Here is a 21,156-nt window from a genome sequence, read left to right as displayed (position 1 = left end):
TTTCTTCATGTGTCTATTGGTCATCCTTCTTTCTTCGTCAGAGAAGTTTCTCTTTAAGTCTTTCGCCCACTTACTTATTGGGCAGTTGTTTCTTTGAGGATTTGTTGTTGGGTGGTTTAATTTTTTGAGTTCCAAGTATATTTTAGATATGAGACCCTTGTCCGTTGTATGGCTAGTAAAGATCTTCTCCCAATCCGTGGGCTTTCTATTGATCTTGCTAGCTATGTCCTTTGCCATGCAGAAGCTCTGCAACTTTATGCAATCCCATTTGTCCAACCTTTCTTTGATTTGTTGTGTTTCCGGGTCTCTATTCAGAAAATTTCGGCCTGAGCCAAGGAGACCTAGGGTTTCTCCTATTCTATCCTGTAATGTTTTCAGAGTGTCTGCTTTGACTTCGAGGTCTTTGATCCATTTGGAGTTGATTCTGGTGCAGGGTGATATATAAGGATCTATCTTTATTTTTCTACAAGTGATTAACCAATTTTTCTGTTCTGCATTTTGGGTCCATTTTTTGTTGTTGTTTCGCCCATTTTTGTCTGTTTTATTGTATATCTGGCTAAAAGCAGTCAGCAATACCTGTGTACCCACCAGAAGGTTGTGTTGCTTTGAATTTATCTCTGGTAATTGTCAGCTGATACTGAGCAAAAAGAAAGAAATATACCTATAAGCAGATTTGTAAGAAATAGTTTTATTGTTAAAGTTTGTAGCATTCAGAAGTTTTGTAGATTAATATAATGATGATTATCATTATGAAGGTTAAAATGTGTTTGTGATTTTAGCTAAGCATAACTATGTAGTGTAAAATTAATGTAGTCACTTAATCTCAATAAAGAAATATTTGGAGGGGAAATAAAGAAATTATCTCTGTCAAATAAATCAGTCAGTCACCCCTAAACTCAGCTTTCCATCAAGACTCAATGAATAAGCGTAACACAGAGGAATTCTTTGTCCCTAGTAACCTGAGTACCTTTAATTCTGTTTCCAGTAAAGTCTGTTTCATTTGCAACCTCATAGGCATAACCTTCATTATCCACATTTCTGTCAGCCTTCTGGTCTAATTCTTCATTGTTTATGATGTTCTATGCTTTCCCTCACCCACTACAAAAGTTTAAAAACTCCTACAAACAAGTTCCAAAACCTTCTGCTCATTGGTAGTTAAAATCGCAGCTACTACACACTGATGATTTGTGTTAGCCTACTTTTAATTATTTTGATGAATTACTTAAGGTGTTCAACTTACAAAGAGGAAAGGCTAATTACCTGTGGTGGCACAGGGCTCTCTTTGAGGCCAGCTTGGACTATATAGTGTGATCTTGAAAGAGAGGGGGGAGGGGGAAGAAAGGATATTTTGGTTCACAGTTTCAGTCCAAGATCTTTGTGTGGTAGCAGAGGAAACTAGTCATGTTTATAAGAGGGAAGAAAAAAATTAAAAAAAAATGCATGCCATAATGATTTAAGATCCACTGCTAAGCCTTGCTAATTTTTTTTTTCTTTTTGGCTTTGTGAGATACAAACTTACTATGAAACCAAGTTGGCACTGAATTCATAGGGACCACAGTTTGCTTATGAACAATTGATCTTCCTATGCACTAAGCCTTTTACATGTGGACATTTAGGGATCTTCAAAATTCAGGCTATGGCAGTGGGTTAAACTATAGGTTAGCTATAACAAGAAGTCATTTGAGTTCTAAACATTTTTTATGTTGTAAGTCAATCATCAAAATGACCCTATGTCATTAGTGTTCATTGTATAGATGTATTACAGATCAATGATTGTCATTGGATATATGATGGAATGAAAAAGAGAGAAAGTAGGTCAGTCATGTTCAAAAAGTTGGATGCTACCCAAGTAGTTAAAACAGATTACTTCAGAGAAAAAAATATTCTGTACAGGTAAAAGAATTGGTAAGAAGCCAGACAGTGCAGGGAGTGTGTTAGCTTTCTGCCACTGTGGCAAAATGCCTGAGATAAGAATGTGTATTTTAGATTATGATGACTGTCCATGGTCAGTTGGACATTGGCTTTGGGACCTGTGCTGGCAACACACCATGGGGAGGGGCTCATACGGTAGTGAACACTGCTCACCTCAAAGCAGCCAGGGAGCAAAGTGAGAGAAAGAGGAAAATAGGGTCCAAACTCCTTGATGTAATGACCTCATTTCCCTCTGCTGGGCCACTTTTGCCTCCTCCCAGTACTTCCACAGGCTGGAACTTTCAACACATGTGGGATATTCATGATCTAAACTATGACACTGAGTTAAGCCAGAGCTTAGCAATAGGAAGATGTCATTACTACCTCTGATTCGGAAAGACGAAGGGTGGACAAACGTTTTGCTGATCTCAAGAACCGGCATAACAAGGAAGATCTGGAACAAGGGGAAACCAGTCTGGAAAGAGGTAGAACCAACAAAGAAATAGAGCCTACGGAGAGGCTGCTAAGAAAAGAAAGAACAGGAGAAAGAGGAATTGTTTGCCTTTTCTCTTACTCCCATGTTCCAGTGCCTTCCTTACCTAGTCACCAAGTGGCCAAATCCATTCTAGATGATCTGAGTATGTGAGTGGGCAGAATCCTCTCCATGGTGACAAAGAATTTGGTTATATTATTATCAATTTCTTTGTAGAAAAATCTGTGGAAGGCTGAGCTGAAAAGTGACAAACACATTTATGACAGGTTTATTTGGTAGAGAAGATGCCCATGAATCATGGCCTTCAGTAGCAGATAAATAGGAACCCAAGATATGAATCTCATGGCAAAGAGGCAAATCAAGGCTTGACTTAAAAGTTTAAGCAACTAGGACTTCCTGGGTTGTTCCTTGGGATTTGCATACGTGTACAAATCAAGTTGTCTGAACAGAGAGAAAAGTCTTGGAAAGTGACGTACATGACTTTCTTTTTTTAATTTATTTTTAATTTTTAATTGTAAAGATAATGTACAGAGAGGTCATAGTTAAATGAGTAAGGTAATGAGTACTTCTTGTTGAACATTGTTACACACTCCTTTGTTTTTCTCCCACCATCCCTTCCCTCCCCCCCACCTCTCTTACTTCTCCCCTCCTCCAAAGTTATGAAGTTCATTTCCAACATAGTTCCAGTGGGTCATCCTTTGTCATTGTTTCCCAAATCAGATAAATGTATATATACTAGACGCAGGGTACCAGAATCAAAGACAGTGATTTCCAGGGATAAACTAAGGGAAAAAGATAAATGATATAAAATAAGAAGAAAGAACTCGATACAGCACATTGGTGACAACAGGGTCAACAACAACAACAACAACAACAACAACAGACCTGCTGTTTCCATGTCTTGGAGTTTATTTCAATTAGTATCATGTTGCATGGTCATATAAACATAGCTATTGAGCAGTTATGACTCTGTGCCAGGCATATAGTAATTATTACAAAATGAGGGAAACCATAGAGTCTATGTTTCTTTGGGTCTGGCTAACAATGATGGTTAGATGCCATGGAGTAGATGGTAATGCCTTAACCATATACCTGTTGTCAGACCCATGCTTGCCAAGGAGAGTGCTAACCTTCTCTCCTTTCTGACAACACAAAGACTTTCTAATATGTGGTTTTCTTGGCCCTTACACATTATAGGCTAATCATAGAAAACTTTCTGCATGTTGCCATAGAAAGGGCAATAATGTCCTCTGAGCATGAAGAAAAGGGATGGAAAAATAAATGACATAGGGTCTAGGGTTCCGGTTCAAGCTATCTTTACTGTGAGACAATGTCTTTCAGATTATTCAAAGAAACAGAAAGGGTATAGATAAAGGAGTACACTTTGCAAAGCAGTAGTTGACATTAGTCTACATTCCTTTTTAAATTCATAGAATGCCTGTGTCTCCAAAGGATTCAACTGAGGTGTCAACACTGGGGAAAATGTGTAAAGTTACCACCCTTTAATGTGCTAAGGGTATGGGATTGGACAGCAAAAACATACTTAAAGGCACAAAGATGTGTAGGAATAAGGGACTTCTGGACTAAATTATATTCCCTTAAATCTTATTTGTCAAAATCCTAAGCCTGAGTGTCTTGGAAAACAACTATATTTTGAAGCAAATTCTTTAAAGAGGTGATTAAGTTAGAATGAGACTGTGTGGTGACCTCCAATGAGATTGGTGTCCTTAGAAGAAGATGAAATGATGAGCCCTCCTTTAGAGAGAACAATTACAGGCAGAGACCACCAGAGTATGGCCATGGGGACAGAGGCCAAGGAGAGAGAGAACAGAATGAAAACAGAACTGCTAAAACTCATCTTGGATTTTCATTTCCCAGAACTCAAAGAAATAAATTTTCTGTCCTTTAAAGACTCTGGTAACCAGTCTATAGTACTGTGCTATCAACCTTGAGCCCAGAGACACAGTATTACTAGAGCAACATCTAGAGCCTGTCTCTGGAAATATCAGACACTATTGAGTGCCTAAGACACTAGCAATGATGTAATTGATATTTTTTCACATAGAATAATATGGCAGGACTGTCATAATATGTCAGAGCCATTCACTTGGATAAGAAGTTAGACCTATTTGACATAAAATACTAAAAGCATAAATAAACTTATTAGGCACCTATTTAATACAATAGGCATTTTGTGGTATCAGGCAGATAATACTTTCATAGGTTCTAATCTATGAACACCCTGAATAGTGTCATTGTGACATCATAGAAATCACTATTTTAATGATTCCTTATTGTTTGCTTATTGGTGCAAACAAACTTATTTTGGGGGCTGGGAAGGTGGCTCAGTGGTAGAGCGCTTGCCTTGCATGCCTGAGGCCCTGGGTTCGATTCCTCAGCACCACATAAGCAAAAAGAAAAAAGCCGGAAGTGGCGCTGTGGCTCAAGTGGTAGAGCACTAGCCTTGAGCTGAAGAACTGAGGGATAGCGCCCAGGCCCAGAGTTCAGGCCCCACAACAGGACCCAAAACAAAAACAAAATTATTTTGGAATATCATTCCACCTCAAGAAGGACAGTAATTCCCCTTCTTCCCACCCTTGTATTATGGAAGTTGTTCAAATAGGAAATATGAATTGAACTTTTCCCTCTTACTGATGTCTTACAAATATGTTTTGGCAACAAGGTAGATTTTAGAGCCCAGAAATGGATTTTCAAATTTTGTCTGAACAAAGAGATATGAACAGTCAAATCCTTTGTTCATGTAAAAATACAGTAGTATTATTGGAAATTTATTTATTTATTTATTTTTTATATTGAAGTCTGGGCCTAAGCACTGTCCCTCAGCTCTTCACCTCAGGGACTCTACCACTTGAGCCGCAGCACCACTTTTGTTTTTCTGATAGTTAAGTGGAGATAAGAGTCTCACGGAGTTTCCTGCCTGGGCTGGCTTTGAACTGTGATCCTCAGGACTCAGCCTCCTAAGTAGTTAGGATTACAGGTGTGAGACAAGAGGGCCTGGCTGGAAATTGTATTTTTATTTGAAATAGAAAATAATATTTGAGATTTTTGGTAGTCTGTTTTATGCTGCTATTACAGTTGGAGAATGGATAACTACATATTGAATTTATTGACACATATTTATTGCTTTCGATTCCTAGAGGTGGGGAAGGGCAGCGAGCATTTGGTGAGGTCCTTCTTATAAAGAGAGAGGAGGAGAGAAGAATGAAGGGGGGAGGGGAGAGGAGACAGAAACTGTGCTTGGATGGAACTATTCACGTGATAATAAACGGGCAAACTTTTTTGATTATTATTAACTGAGGATAGGGTGTGTCTTTATGCCTGTACCTCACATAAGGCAAGTCTTCCCAACACTATTTAACTGAAGACTAAGTTTTTATGTATTTCAGTAGACATATTCATAATTCTTTATGAATTCTACCACTTATGTCTTTGCCTGAATATCAACAGTACAGAATAATATAACAGCTTAGGGGTTATTAAATAACATTTTGAGAATACATAATTCCAACTACCATGCACATTAAAGCTGACTCATGAACAGTAAAGCTGATACAATGACAAAATTTGAAAATGAGTTAATTGTACCAGCAAAGGATTCTTTACATCAATTTCTGAAATTTCTCTCATCTAACCATTCAGACTGTAAATGTTCTATGAAGGGTAGTTGTGAGTAAACTTAGTAATTTATTTTCAAACTCTTTTAGTATGAAGATTTCAAATTGCAAATCACCAGAAGTGATTGTAATGATATAAGTAGACAAATATGACAGCCCTTTAGAGAGCATTTTTCATTTGAATTGAATGGTAAGACTTGGTAAGGTGTTTTATTTTGTTTATTTGCTTGTTTTTGTTTTTGTAACCTCAAAGAAAAGAATTGAACCCAAGGAATATTGGTTGCATTGACACATTCTGGGCATTAAAATGTGGCATATGACAAAACCTTTTCTTTAACCAAATTACTGGATTTTAAAGTTAATCTTTTAAACCTGTGTGTGGTGGTGGGGATTGAGCTCGGGGGTTTGATTTGAAAGACAGGTTAAAACCAATGAGCTTCATCCATAGCTCAGTTAAACCTTCTTAAATTCAAATGCAGGAACCTGGTTCCCTAAAAATGTTTATAAGTATGGAGAAACATGAAATTTGTCCATAAGCAAGGAAAAGAAGAAACTAGTCTATAAACAAGTGGGAGGTGAGATCTAATGTGCTTTGTTTGACAGGTCATAAGTCTCTGGGACTCAGTGTTCTGTTGTATTACTCCTGAAATTCTTACGCCCAATCACTTAACAGCATTTCAAGCTTTTCTGGCAAGTATGTTTTGGATATAAATAAAATAAAATTTTAAGTTGTCAAAATCAAAAGGAGGCAAATAAATATGGGTATTCAAAGAAAGGAAAGATGGCTGAAGGAATCCAAGGGGCAAATCAAACATGGTTGCAAAGTACAGAGAATTCTTACAGAGCCTTTATGCGTCAGTATGATTAAATAAAACCAGATAATATTTCAGAGCGCTTTCCTATTGCTGGGTTTTCCTTACAATTCCATATACAGTCAAGAATTCCATGCATGTTAATGGTTCGCTTCATTTGGCAACTGGGATATTAGAATTACGTATCATCGAGGCAGTGGTTCTTTTGTAATGTTTGCTTTACAGGTCTTACTCATTTCTGTGAAGTCTTAGGTAAATAAACTTTATTTCCCAGGAGGCTAGCAGTGACTGGCACACATTGGAATACCTGGAGTAGACGCAAGCTGCACCCCAGGATTCGTTAAGGAGAAAAGCACGTGACTGTAGGGACTTTTGACAGCCCCTTATTTGGCTTTTCTCTACGGGCAGGTTCACCGCGGGTGAAATTCCTAGAAAGGCGAGTGGATGGAAGTAACTACAATCCTGGACCCAGTCAGGTTTCCGTGCCTTTGCAGGTAGGTAGAACACGATTGTCTTGGAGACACTGGGCCAATTGGGCAATGAGACAGATCCGGGACGCAGGTATGACTGCACCCCCCCGCCCCCCCTCCGGCTGCAGCTGGGAAACGTGGGGGCCCCCAGAGCCCGACAATACCCTCTCCTTCCATCAGACGCCCAGAGGAACCTGCCCCAGAGGCGATCCGGGGCGCCGTGCCCTGGCTTGGCCACACCCCAGAACACCAGGCCTCGCCCCGCCCGGCCTGGCGCGGAGAGGGCGGGACCAGGAAAGGGGTGGGGCCCCGCGACGGCCCCGCCCCGACCTGTCGTCCCTGGGTCACAATGTAGGGTTAGGGCGGCCGGCGGGCGGGGCGGCGCGGGGGAGGAGCCACGGGGCGGGGGCGGTGACGGCGGCCGGGGGGAGGGGAAGGGAGGAGGAGTCGCGGAGGGAGGAGGACAGCGCCATTCCGGCCGGCCGCTCCCTCCGTCCCCCTCGCTCCCTTCCCCCCCTCCCCCCGGCGTGGCCCCGGCACTGCCCAGCCCAGGAGCGCGCGAACGCGTGACGCGGCTCGGCTCGGCTCGCGCCTTCCCGCGTCCCCCGCTCCCGGGGTCCCAGCCGCCCGTCCATGGCCCAGGTCGCGGCCGATAAGTCGCGCTGAGGCAGGTCTCGCGGAGGCCGTGGGGCTGCGGCGGCGCTGGTGGTCCTCGCCGTCCGCGCCGCTCCTCCCGCCCGCGGTGCCCGCGGTGCCCGCGCACGCCGGCCGCCATCGCCTGCGCGCCTGGCTGGCGGGGGCGCTGTCCTCCCCGGCCGTCCGCGCCGCTCCGCGGAGCTCGGCCGAGTGGGGCCGCTGGGGCCGGCCGAGGCGCGAGCAGCCGGACGCCGCCGCCGCGGGGGCCATGACCGTGGAGCAGAACGTGCTGCAGCAGAGCGCGGCGCAGAAGGTGAGGCGCGCGCACCCCGCGCTCCCCCCGCTCCTCCTGCCCGCCGTGCCGGGGCCCCGGGGCCCACCCCACCCGCGTCGGCACCCGGCTGCCCGGGGCTTCCTCCTCCTCCTCTTCCCTCCAGCACGCCTCACGACCACCCCAGCCTTCAGCCCCGGGGGTGTCGCGCCCGGCCGGTGCCCGGCTCTGCGCGTGGAAGTGGGGTGTAGTTGGTGGGGAGGTGTGTGTGGGGGGGGGGGGGGGCTCCGTCACTCCCCCGGGCCGATTGTCTCCCGTGACAGACCGCGCCAGGTAGGCGCCGTGGTGAGCCCTCGCTCCGACCGCGCTCGGTGCCCGCAGCCTCTCCTCCCGTTAAACTTTTTTCTTCCCGACGCGTCCCCCCCCCCCCCCGTGGTTTTCGGGGTTGTTTTTAAGAACAATGCCGGTTGTCATCCCTGTGAACACCGCTGGCGTTCCCGATGGCATTCCAGGCCTGCCGCCGCCGGGAAACCCACCCCTGGCGAACCACCTGCCCGCCTCGCCGGGCAGGTTCGCCGCGGCGGCTACGGGCCATCCACGCGGGAGGGGGGGGGGTCGTTTCTTTTCTTTTTTTCTCTCATTTTAAAGTCCCCCCCCCCCCTGCAAATATTGGAACCTATCTCCTTAGCAAAGAGATCCTTTCCGGCTACGTTTTTCCACGAGTCCTCTGTCCCCGAAGTTTGACCTTGTTTTGTCATTTACCCTCGGCTCCGGGATTGGGTCGGTCACCCATTCCGATGGTCGTTCACTTCAGTCAAACTTTTATATTTGTTTAAAGTCTATTTCTGGAACACCAGGCTCTCGCTTTTCTTGATTTTAAGTGCACTAATCATGGCTCCAAGGAGTTGTAGTTGTGTATGACTTGATTTTTTGTTTCCCTCCCCCTTTCCGGTGTAAAGCATTTTGGGCCAAAAAGAAACGTTGCCTTAGTTGTGTTGGTATTGGAGGCTTAGTCAGGTGCTTCGTGAACAACCACTGAAGCTGTTCTAATTTACTCCAGTGAGTAATGAGTGCCCCACCCTGATGTAGTTTTGCCACCTGGTAGTAACTAAAGATACTCTAAAATTTTGGAAACAAGGACAGTGCATTATTTAAATTTAAGTACTTTGGCAAAGTTGTTGGAAAAATTGAGATTATTGCAGATTATTGCAGCTCCATTCAAGATTGGATAATGAAGATAAGAAGTTTACCTCCTAATCCTGCATGTGTATTTTGAAGACCTTAATCTTTGATGTTGAGTGTGTGGTAGTTACAGACTTAGGGAGAATCATGTGGTCATATAACTACCAAGTAATAGTTTAAAGCTTCGGCAGCATTTTGTTTATGCTTCCTGTTCTGAGTTGTATGCTAACGGCTATTTATTTCAGAAGGGACAACGTAGCTCCCGTTTTTCACATCTTTTAATAAGCTTAAACAATGGCAAGAAATTTATGAATTTGTGGGTTTTTAAAATTGAGTAAACCGGCTGGACATTGGTGGCCCACATCTGTAATCTCAGCAACTCAGGAGGCTGAGATCTGAGGATGAGAGTTTGAAGCTAGCTGGGGCAGAAAAGTCGCTGTGAGACTCTTACTCCAAAACTAACCATTCAAAAACTGGAAGTGGCACTGTGGCTCAAGCAGTAGAACACTAGCCTTGAGCACAAAAAGGCTCAGGGACAGTGCCCAGGCCCTGAGTTCAAGCCCCACAACCAACACAAATAATAAACAAAAATTGCCTAAACTGAAGCATTGAGTCAGATATGCTGACTCTTGGGTGGTTCCTATGTGTCTGCATAAAATTGTCCAGAATCAAGTTTCAGAAAGTGATCTTGGTTTTAGCAAGTCCTCTTTCTTAGTGAGTCCCTTCCCTACACAGAGGCAGTAGTCTTTATTGGAATCACTGTATAGATGCTATTTTTAATATGTTGTATGTGTGATTTAGGTCATTTCATTGATATTGAGAAAATGTTTTTAGAACAACATGTGTTTATAGTTTCATCATGATTCTTGTGCTTAAAAAAAAAAAAAGACTGATATGGCTCAAATGACAGGGCCTACCTATGAAGCTGCCTATGAGTTCTAACGCTAGTATTTAAAACTGAAAACTTAAATGTGTGTTGTTGTTGCTTTCTGTGTTAACAGACTATTACTTTTTTTTTTTTTACAAGTACTAGAACTATTAAAATCATGTACAACTTTATTAATCCTTGAAACTATGTTGAAAGAAAGGAAGTTGACAGGTTTCAAACCACCTAGGAAGGGAATAGGAAGTAGATAGATTTCAAGTGAGGAACTAGGAAGTAAACTTCAAACTTGGAAAGAAACAAAAGTGAAACTATTTTCACTTTGAAACTTGATGGCTTAGGTAATGGATATTGTATAGCCAAACTTCTAGCTTGTTTTCTGCTCTCCCTGTTTTTCTCCTCTAAAAAGGTAGTGTGTGTGCAGGTGTGCTCATAAATTTTAAGTTACTAAGCTACATTACAGTGGTTAAAATAGTTTCAAGGTTATTATTTTTTTTAATCTAAACCCTACACAAACGTACCTAGGTCTTTTATTCACCGAAAAAGAGGCTTGAGACATTGTATATAAAGAGATAAGAGGTTGTCTTTGCCTTCTTTGGTTGATTGTTCAAATTTGGTCAGGCCAGGGGAGAAAACTCCAGAGACTGCTTTTCTGAGTTTGAGATGTTACAGGTGAAGTTAAAAACAGTATGAAGTATCGTTAAACCTGTGGTAATTTGGATCTTGGACGTGTATCTTCAGCTTTTGTGCTTTATGATTATTTAAGTGGAGAATCCTTAGATCCTTAGAAATTTGATATTCAAGCTCACTGTGAAGATTTTTTAGGGCAGCATAAATTCTTTCCTCCAGGATCTAGTTTAACTTATAGATGAGGATGAAAGCATCCTTTTGAGTTGAATAAAACAGGAAGTTCCTTAGACTGTTCTTTGTGTATAGTAGGACTCAGCCAGTATTTTTTTTCATATAGTAATAGGTGGTTTCCTCCTATAGGAATGCATGTCTATTACTTGCCTTATTTCCCCCACTAAATTTCAAGATGTAAATATGAAGGAATAGTGAAAACTTGAAACTGCATTCATGCTAGGAAAATAGGCAGTGTGAGAGAAAAGACAAGATTTGGAGTAGGCTTAAAACACCTTTCTATGACCTTGTACAACTGATCAAATGCCTCTGAATCTTCTAAAGTTTTAAAATTAGAACAGACAAAAGTGACTTCTTTAGTTCTGAATGTTTGCTGGAGTTACAAGCAAGTATTCTATACATGGAAGATAAAGCAATTGCAGAGAATGTAGACAGGAATCTCATGGGTCTACCTGTCAGATTTCATTTAATTCCATGGGTGGTTAGGGTTAGATGGAAAGTATGCCACAAGATTAAACAAATACAGTTACCCCATTGTGACAATGAGACATACAAGACACTGTTAAAAACAAACTTTACAACTTGGGGGGGGGATAGTAGGGGAAAAGGAGGGGGTAACAATGCTGGATAGGAAATGTACTTGTTACCTTACTCATGTAACTGTAACTCTCCTGTACAGTATCTGCACAATAACAAAAAAGAAAAACAAATACAGAGTTAAAACAAAACCAGAAGAACAACACAAACTGGGAAGCTAACATGCAGATTTTCAAGTTTAGATATAATCTAATGTTATAAAATCATATAACATTTAATAGCTATATTAATTAAAGGTTACATGAAAGGGACATTCTATACTCTGAAAGGGTTGCAATGTTAGCATAAGACCTGATTTGAGCACAGAGATAGTGTTCTAGCTGCTTATGCCTTACTTGTTCCTTAGCCATAACTAATTTTGATTTGTATTCTAACGTTATATCTAGCCTTCTTAATTCTGTTCTAATAAACATTTAAAAAATTTCTTCAGTATACCATTCTAACTCTTGTCATTGTACCTCTTTCATTTTCCATTTTAACTAAGTTCTAGAACACTATTAACATTAGTTTTTAGTTGTGTATTGTTTCATCATTATAAACTATATTACAGAGTTTCCTGATTTTATTTTTATTTTCGGTGGTACTGGGGTTTGAACTCAAGTTCCTGCTTTTGCTAGGTGGGTGCTCCACCATTTGAACAATAATTCCAGGCCTTTTTGTTTTAATTTCAGATCAGGTCTAGAAAAAAAAGGTGTGTGTGTGAAAAAAAGGTGTGTGTGTTAAACCATTATACTTCTTGAGTGGCATGCCACTATGCCAAAACCTCAGTCTTCATTTCCTAAGTTTTGTAAATGTTTTTAAATCTGATTTGAATTTTGCCCCTCCCCCCCCTTTTTTTTTTGCCAGTGCTGTGACGTGAATTTAGGGGCCTATTGGTTACTTGGCTTCCTTGTCTAAGGCTGTTGCTCTGTCACTTTAACCATACTTCCAGTTGTGGGTTATTTTTGCTTGTTAATTGGAAATAGAGTCTCTTGAGGTAGTATTAGCTGTGATTCTCTAGGCCTCAACCTCCTGAGCAGCTAGGATTATAGGCATGAGCTACTTACTGGTGCCACGCTCTAGATAATTGTCTCATTTAAATATCCCTCATCCACTAGAAGGCACAGTATATTTTGTGTCCATAAAATAACCAAAATGATAGCAGGTTAACGTATTTTTTACATATGACTGATCAAGTGTGGTCAAGAAAAACCAGACTGAATGTACTTAATGGAAGTGTTGAAATGAACATTTCAGATTTGTTATGAGGTGACATATCTTTGAAGTTGGGCAGTACTATAGGAAAAAAATGAATCCAACATTTGCTGTTCTGCACTGAACTACATGAATCGTTAGAATCTTCAGTCTGTACCCTCCCCTCCCCTCCCCTCCCCCTCCTCCTTCCCCCTCCCCTCCCCTCCCTGTTCCTCCAATCCCCCTCCTATCTACCTACCTTCCTTCCTTCTAGTACCAGGGCTTGAACTCAGTCAGTGCATTGAACTTTTTCATTAGGTTGCTTGTGTTGCCTCCAGTTCATTCCTCTCTTTTTGGTTTACTTTATGGGTAGGATTTGTGATGTATCCTTCCTTTCATTTACTGATTTTTATTTTTGGTACATTGTTTAGGAAATATGATTTGTAATAGTTCTACGAATTTGTCAGCATTTTCTTTTTCTTGAGACAGTGTCTGGCTATATAGCCAGCTTCCCAATATTAAGGTCCTCATGCTCAGCTGAATAACATTTTCTCATGGCCAAGTTCATAAGGTTTTAACAAACATTAAGTGTGGGCTTTGGGGGAATGCTTACCCAAACCATAGCACTACATTTGCTTTCCCATTTATGTTTTATAAATTTATATCTTTCTTTACTTTCTGGATGTCTGTTTGCTCTATGGTGTACTTTTATGAACAGAAGTGATTGTCTGTTGTTTGGGGGCTGGCTTTGAACCCTGGGGCACAAAATCCTCTTCCTTTAAGTGTCCCAGGTATCTGAGACTACAGCAGTCTGCCCCTGCATCCTGATTAATGCATACTTAGATTTAATTTATTCTTATATGTAAGTAGTTTTCTTTATTATTTGAATTTTCTTGCCCACTTTGTATTTCCTTATTGCTGTCTAATTAATCATCCCTCCTCTCCCTTCCTTTCCTCTCTGTCCCTCCCCCACCTCTTTCTCTTTCTTTCTCTTTCCTCCCTCCCTTCCTTCCTTCCTTCCTTCCTTCCTTCCTTCCTTTCTTTCTTTCTTTCTTTCTTTCTTTCTTTCTTTCTTTCTTTCTTTCTTTCTTTCTTTCTTTCTTTCTTTCTTTCTTTCTTTCTTTTTCTTTCTTTCTGCATTTGTTTCTATTCTGCTTGAATTTTGTTTTAGTAGGTAGATAAATTCATCCTCCCCGATTTCACTTCAAGAACCAACAACTTTATTGAATAGAACCTTCCTCAACATTGAATCTATGGCAGTAATTTTTATGCTTATTTCTGTTTTTCTAAGTAAAGGGATAGCAGTGACTGTCTACTTTGAAATGTTTTATTGCAATTTTGCTAAAAGTTGCTTCACAATAAACAGATAATTTAGATATAACCAAAGTTACTAAATAGGAACATTGAGAATAACAAGGTTAATTTTGACAGATGGTCAACTTTATTTGACTTCAAATAAAGGGATTACTGCATGCGTTCAGGATATTCTTGTAATATGTTTTGGAGTAAATTTTATTGCTGTTGTCCTCTGTACTACATCTGTTACCCTGGTAGTTAGTTGATAGCCATTATCAAGTTGCCTAAGATGAGTCCCCAGGTTTGGATTACAGTTTAACCTCTTTCCCTTTCTTCCCTCCACCCTTCCTCTCTTCATCCTTTCCTCATTCCCTCCCTTCCCTCAGTCTTCCTCCCTGTCTCTCTCCCCATTTCTTCTTTCTTCTTCCTTCTTCCACTGCTCTCTATTTTTTTTCCTCCTCTAGCTCAGAAAATGTAGTTTTAGCAGTGTACTCAAGCTGCATATTATACCAAATAGGTTGTGTAGTTTAGTATAGAGTGGAGTACATACGATGTAAATAAGAGGTAGTGGTCATTGTTTACTTTGGTCAATGCCAAAATTTATGGAACTTTGCCTTGTGAACATATCTGAGTGTCTGGCTAGTCCAGAGAGGAAGATGCGGCTGTGCATTGTGAAAACTGCTCTTGCAGATACCACATCATAGCATTTTCTAGAGTAATAATAGGGCTGCCCACATTTTTTAAATGTTTGTAAGCTTATTATATGAGGAGAAAGATGAGACTTATCAGTAGAAAACAGTGGCAAGTAGGTTGTACTGTTGGGCAGAATTCTGTGAGCTTTTTAGCCTTAAGAACATATATTTAAACTACAACTTTAATCTTGTGTAGTTAAATTGTGAACATATACATGGAAATCCAGGGCAATGGAATTTTGCCATTAAGTATACTATATTTTTCTGTGTCTTTTAACTGTGATAATTTCCTAATGTAGCAGTTACTAAAATGCTGCTTTTGTTCAGGAACACTAACTCCTCACTTAGACCCATCAATTAACTAAAAGTAGGGTAAGAGCCAAGCATTCCAACCTCCACTTTATATCTATGTGCTTTGTCTTGAGCCATTCTCTACAGTTAGTTTGTAGCCATCTTAGAATCCAGGAAGGAATGGACCACCTGCTAGGTGTCAGAGATTTATCCTGACCCCTCTGCTCCCCTAAGGTAATCAAGGTGTATCAGCTTCTCCAGAACTCACAGTACAAGGACTGAGAAAATAACCAGCAGATCACATCAAGAACTGGGGATGTCTAATAACTATGCACTTCTCTCCCCTTAGTTCTTTGTCTGTTTAAACTGTAGCATGTGTCTGTGCTCCAAGGATGGTTGAAATAAAGTGCTGTCTTTCCATGATTGCCTATGCTAAATAATAATAAATGTTCTTTCTTTGCCCTTCACCATGTCTCTTTAGCCATACCTAACATCCGGATGTCTAAAACTCTGGTTTTACTAAGAATTAGTGTTTAAGTTTCTGCTATTTTTTGTAAACTCCATCTTTGAGAGGCGGTGTCTTTTCCCATTCATGTATATCAACTACTACCAAATTTGTATATTCAAAATAAATGTAATCTTGCCTCCTCATATTAACTGTGGATTCAGGCTTTCATTTTCCCTATTCTACTAAAGTATGCAATCACTAGTTAGTATCATGTCTCATTTTTTCTCAGTTTTAAGCACATTGAAAAGTAAATAATACGCCAGACCTTTTGGTTACATGTTAGTGTGAGTCAGAGATACATATACAATATTAGAAATTGTTAAGGGGAAGGTAGGATCTAGGAAGGTCAGGGAAAGTGTCACAGAGCAGATAATGTTTGCAATAAACTGCTGAAGATATATAGGCAGAGTGATGTTATTATTCTAGGCTAAGAAAAGTTATAAACAATGGACGACACTGAAACAGCAACTACAAGTAGCTTTATGTGGCTGACTGTGGGATAATAAATTGATTTTTGAGGTAGATACCAGTGACTCATGTCTGCAATTTTGGCTATTCAAGAGGCTGAGATCTGGAGGATCTGGTTTGAAATCTGACTAGGCAGAAAAATTTGAGTGACGCTTATCTCCAGAATAATCAGCAAGATGCCTCACTGGAATATGAGTGCTTGTATTACATAAATGCTTAATATTGCTTTAGTATTCTATTACATTACATAAATGCTTAGTGTTGCTTTGGTATTCTATAAAAAGATAGGAAGAAACTTACCAAAATTGGAATTTCTGCATTTATAAGACTCCATGGAAATGATATAGCATAATAAGATACAGTGGTATATGTCATTCATTTAAATGTTGAAGTTCTTTTAAGTATACTTAACTGGAAGTATGAAATACAACATACCTGAAACCACTCTTGGGTTACTACATTAGATGTGTTAAATTCATTTTGAGTGAAAGTCAGGCCTTAATGAATCTCTGAGGAGACAAAAACCATTCGACTTCATAAATGACCTAAACTTTGCTTGATATGTAAGCATAAGCAAAACTCTAGTGATTTATTGTAAATGCCAATATTAAAGAGACATTAAGCTCAATCAGAAGTCACCAACAAACTTGAATAACACCTGAAGATTTTTCACCAGGATAGACTAAGAAAAGCAAAATTGTCTTTGCTTTACTTCTGTTTTCATCCAATGAAAGCCTCTTCTTGTGTTTCCTAGGTGGAGCTTCTGGTTTAGATCAGCCATTTATTGAGTAGTTATTTCACTGAAGTAAATGCTTTAAAATTTTTGTTGTGGCTCAGTTTCCTTTTGAACATTTGATATGTTCATGAACATGTGCATGAACCTTCCAGTAGGATTGACAACATCAGGATTAGAAAATAATGCCTGTGAAGTTCAAATATAGTGTAGGAAAGTGTAGAAAGTGTAAAACATTTGCTTAGTAACTAGATTTGGATTTTTCCTGTGGATGAGCTTAAGTCTTGTTCTATGGCTTATTGAATTCATCTTTACACACTGCTGTATTCATTCTGTTCATAATGAATGAGCTCCTCATGTGCTAGCATTATAGTTGGTACCAGGAGTACACTAATGAGAGAAATAGTTTTGATCTGATGATAAGCCATACTGCATTATATATATATCTATGGTGAGCTTGAAGAGAACTTTTCTAACCTTAAAAGAGAACAAACGAATGTGTGAATGTGCAGAGTTTTGTCTTAGGAAAGAGAAAGGTACTTTGTGGACCCTGAATGAGCATTAGAGGGAAAAGAAAGAAACCTGAAGATCAAGGAGGGCTTCAGATAGAGATTCTGGCATGCAGAGGGCCTTTTCATATTAAAAGACAGCTCTGTAATCCAGGCATGGTTGCACATACCTGTAATTCCAGCTATTTGGAAGGTAACTAAAAGATATAGGTCCAAGGCCAACCCAGAGAAAGGTTAGTGAGGCTCTCACACAATGAATTTGTGTGCCTTATCTCCTGTTTAAAGTGTCTGTCAGTTGACTGCCAGAGTATTATCAGAAGGGAAATTTCCCTTCACAAAGGATTATTATATAAATGAAATTATCTGTCAGTGAGTTTTGGAGATTTTTTGTTATGGTGAGAACATGAAACGAAACAGCTAAGTGATAGCCAGTACATATATAATTATTTGCAAAAATAAATATACTGATAGCTGATCACCTTAAAGACAGTAGAATGAATTAAGACTTGTATAAATGGATATTGTGGAAATGCCTGCCCATTACTGCCTCCCAGTGTTTTCCTACACACTGTTTTGAAGTTTAAGAATGGCATGTCATTTTCTGCCAAGGTTTTTTTTTTTTTTTCTGTATTCTTAGAAAACTTGAAGGCTCCCTACCCCCTCTTTTCTCCTCTTTCTCTCTATTTTCTAGAGATCATTTTGAAAAGCTAGCCTTTTCCCTTAGGTATAAAAACCTTTGGCTTCCTTTTGTTTGGACTTAACTGAATTTCATTTATTTTTGGAAATTTATTTCAAGAAGCCAATGACTGACTTATGAGTCATTCAACTCTTAGCACAGTTTTTATTCTGCCATAAATTCAACAGTGCTTCAGTTTTCTTTGACTGTTATCTGAATATTTTATGTCAATGGTGATTTTTTATAATGAGTTTTTATTTTTCATGAAATCAGTCAGTAATCAAGAAAATATGGAGAGTATATGAGCTAGAGTTTCAAAGACCTAGTTTCATTCCTGTCTTTGAATGCATGCTAAAATCTGTTGAAGAGATTTTGATACTTCAGTAGCTACTTCCTAAAAAGTGGGTGTGAGGTTTTCTACTAGAAACATTAAGATAGTCTTGTATAGCAAGAGCATAATAAATGCCAGTCTTCTTAATGTAAGCCAGTGATTGATTCCTCCTTTTTTGCATCCTCAGAAAATTGTATTGTTGCTAAACATGCTTTTCTTTTGTCACAAATGAGCTTGCTGCATCTTTTTGCTTTACCTAGATAAAAATTGTGAGAAGAGAAGCTCTTGAGGATTGGCAATCCTGGGCCTTTGAGTCCAAGTCCCCTAAGGCTAGATTGAAAGATAAAGAGGTTTACATCTCTAAGCCTTGAGAGTTAAGGGCCTGGTGTTCCAGGCTTTAGAAGCTATAGACTTAGGGCTCTCAATACACAGGTTGGAGACTTATTAGACATTTCATCTTGCCCTTCTTGGTGCAGCACTAGGAACAGGTTGAGCCCATCCCTATTTACTTTTATGGGTAAGGAATCAATAGAAGGAGGACCTTGGAACTCTAAACGGTATTGGGTCCATATTGGATCTGTAATTGGTGCTATAGGAAGAGAGATCCTTACATGTTTCTAGTTAAGGATCAGGATATATCACAGAGTAGAACTTTAGTAAAGTAGACAGTCCAACTTTGAAAGACAGTAGGCTCTTGCAGCCACGAAAAACAAAACAGAAAAAAAGAAACCTCAAAACAGATTTTGTAGGAGATGAACAACCAGATTTTCAAAGACAAGAAGATGTTTTACTATATAAGTGAAATGGCTCCCTCTGCCTTAACAGAATTTTTTTTTTGATTGTACATCTCTGGAGCAAAATCTTTCCTTTCCCCCATCCCCCCAGTTCAGCTAAGAACATTCTTTCTACCTTTAATCCACCTAAGCATCTTCCCCCTATCTTTTGTTATCATTCAGTCTGAGTCACAACTTATGAAAACTTAAACCATGAACATATATATATATATATATATATACACATAGATATATATATATATGTATCTGCTATTTTTCTAGGCAGTATGACTAGTAAAAAGTAAAACCCTAAAGAACTATAACAAGATTCCCAGGTCTTGCTTTTTTCTAAAATAAAATAGCATTCTGCACCCTTACCAGTGAACTATTGGTTATAACGAACCATCCGAAAATTCATTTGCATACTGAATATTATCATCATGCTCACAGATGGTTGCTGGTTGGCCAAGTGCTTCATTCTTCCAGTGTAAGTGGACTACCCAAGTCATCTTCTTAAGAGAGTTGTACATGTTTGAGGAAGCAACTCATGCAAGTATTGTCCTTTGTGTTAAGACAGTGATGTCAGACAAAAATAAGGATTTGGCATGTTCTGTATAATCATTTCTGGCTCTATATTCAGCTTGGCACTTACTATGTGGGCATTAAGGTGGTTTTATACTGGTTGGTATTCTACCCTGTTAGCTTAATAAGATTTGAAAGATGTACAAGATGTTATGTTGAAAAACAAACTTTACAACTTTGGGGGGGGGTAGGGGGTCTTGGGTCAGGGATGGTAAGGGAAAACAAAGGAGGGGGCAACAATGCTTGATAAGAAATGTACTCATTACCTTGCTCATGTAATTGTAACCCCTCTGTATAGTATTTTCACAATAAAGTTATTAATGAAAATATTTGAAAGAGGTGACATTAATCATGATACATTGCGTTTATAAACTCGCATGTTAAATGGCAACTTCTTTTACAACTACTAAATGATAATAAAAATTATTTTGTAAATGATGAATATATATATATACACACACACACATCATTGTTTAATTCAAACTGCTTCTTGGTTCATTTACATCAAAATTATTTGATATAATTGCTCCCTAGAATTACACTATTGTCTTGGGGCCTGACTTTATTTTTATAATTAGACATAGATCAGCCTCTGTATATTAAGAAAACTCTCTGTAAGTTGAGAACTGTTTCTTTAGTGGAAGGACATTTGCATGGTTTCCATTTTTTTCCAGCATTTAAAAAATAATATCCGTCAACATTTATATAAATGACTTGTTCCTTCAGATTTCCAATTATCTATCTTAATAGATTCATAGTTGAAAAATTTGCCATTGAGGAAAATAATAGGGTTCTGTTGCTGGTAGCAGTGAGATTATAGACAGGCTTCTAAAGTTTCTTGTTTTTTTTTTTAATGACTAAGACATCAAATTAGCTGAAGAGAATCTCCATAGTATTTTTTTTTTTTGGTCCGGTCCTGGGGCCTGAACTCTGGGCCTGGGCGCTGTCCCTTAGCTCTTCAGCACAAGGCTAGCGCTCTACCACTTGAGCCACAGCGCCACTTCCGGCTTTTTTCTTTTTGCTTATGTGGTGCTGAGGAATCAAACCTAGGGCCTCAGGCATGCAAGGCAAGCGCTCTACCACTGAGCCATCTTCCCAGCCCCTCTCCATAGTATTTTTATACGTCCTCATATAGAGTGCTGCCTAACTCAGTCATGAGTCCATTGTTAGGAATTCCTAATACTTTTCTAAATGGAAATTGATAGGAAAGTCGATAGGTTTAAAGACAATTTTTCTTTAAACCCTGTAAATTTGGCAATTTGATTGTTTCATTGAATTGTTATACTTTCTTAGATTTTAACATAACTTTGCCTAAGTACTTATTTATTGTACTTATTTATTATTTATTTTATTATTATTTATCTTATTTATTG

The 21,156-nt window shown here is 39.6% G+C and overlaps 1 protein-coding gene and 1 pseudogene across 4 annotated transcripts in view; one reads left to right on the top strand and one right to left on the bottom strand.

Moving 5' to 3' along the window:
- Positions 1–3,443: 3,443 nt before the first annotated feature.
- On the bottom strand, positions 3,444–3,556 carry LOC122105726 (annotated as a pseudogene).
- Positions 3,557–8,162: 4,606 nt separating this feature from the next.
- Usp25 (ubiquitin specific peptidase 25) overlaps positions 8,163–21,156 on the top strand; it is a 104,254-nt gene continuing 91,260 nt past the window's right edge. For all 4 annotated transcript variants that reach the window (XM_042676790.1, XM_042676789.1, XM_042676788.1 and 1 more), the window contains exon 1: positions 8,163–8,270. In XM_042676790.1, the coding sequence (XP_042532724.1) occupies positions 8,226–8,270 (45 nt within the window). In that variant the 5' untranslated portion in view covers positions 8,163–8,225. The remainder of the gene's footprint in view (positions 8,271–21,156) is intronic.

The sequence above is a fragment of the Dipodomys spectabilis genome, unplaced genomic scaffold, assembly GCF_019054845.1.
Source record: "Dipodomys spectabilis isolate Male_0828 unplaced genomic scaffold, ASM1905484v1 ptg000032l, whole genome shotgun sequence".
Taxonomy (NCBI): Eukaryota; Metazoa; Chordata; class Mammalia; order Rodentia; family Heteromyidae; genus Dipodomys; species Dipodomys spectabilis.
Note: the sequence above shows the minus strand (reverse complement) of the source record. Positions and strands in the feature narration are given on the sequence as shown.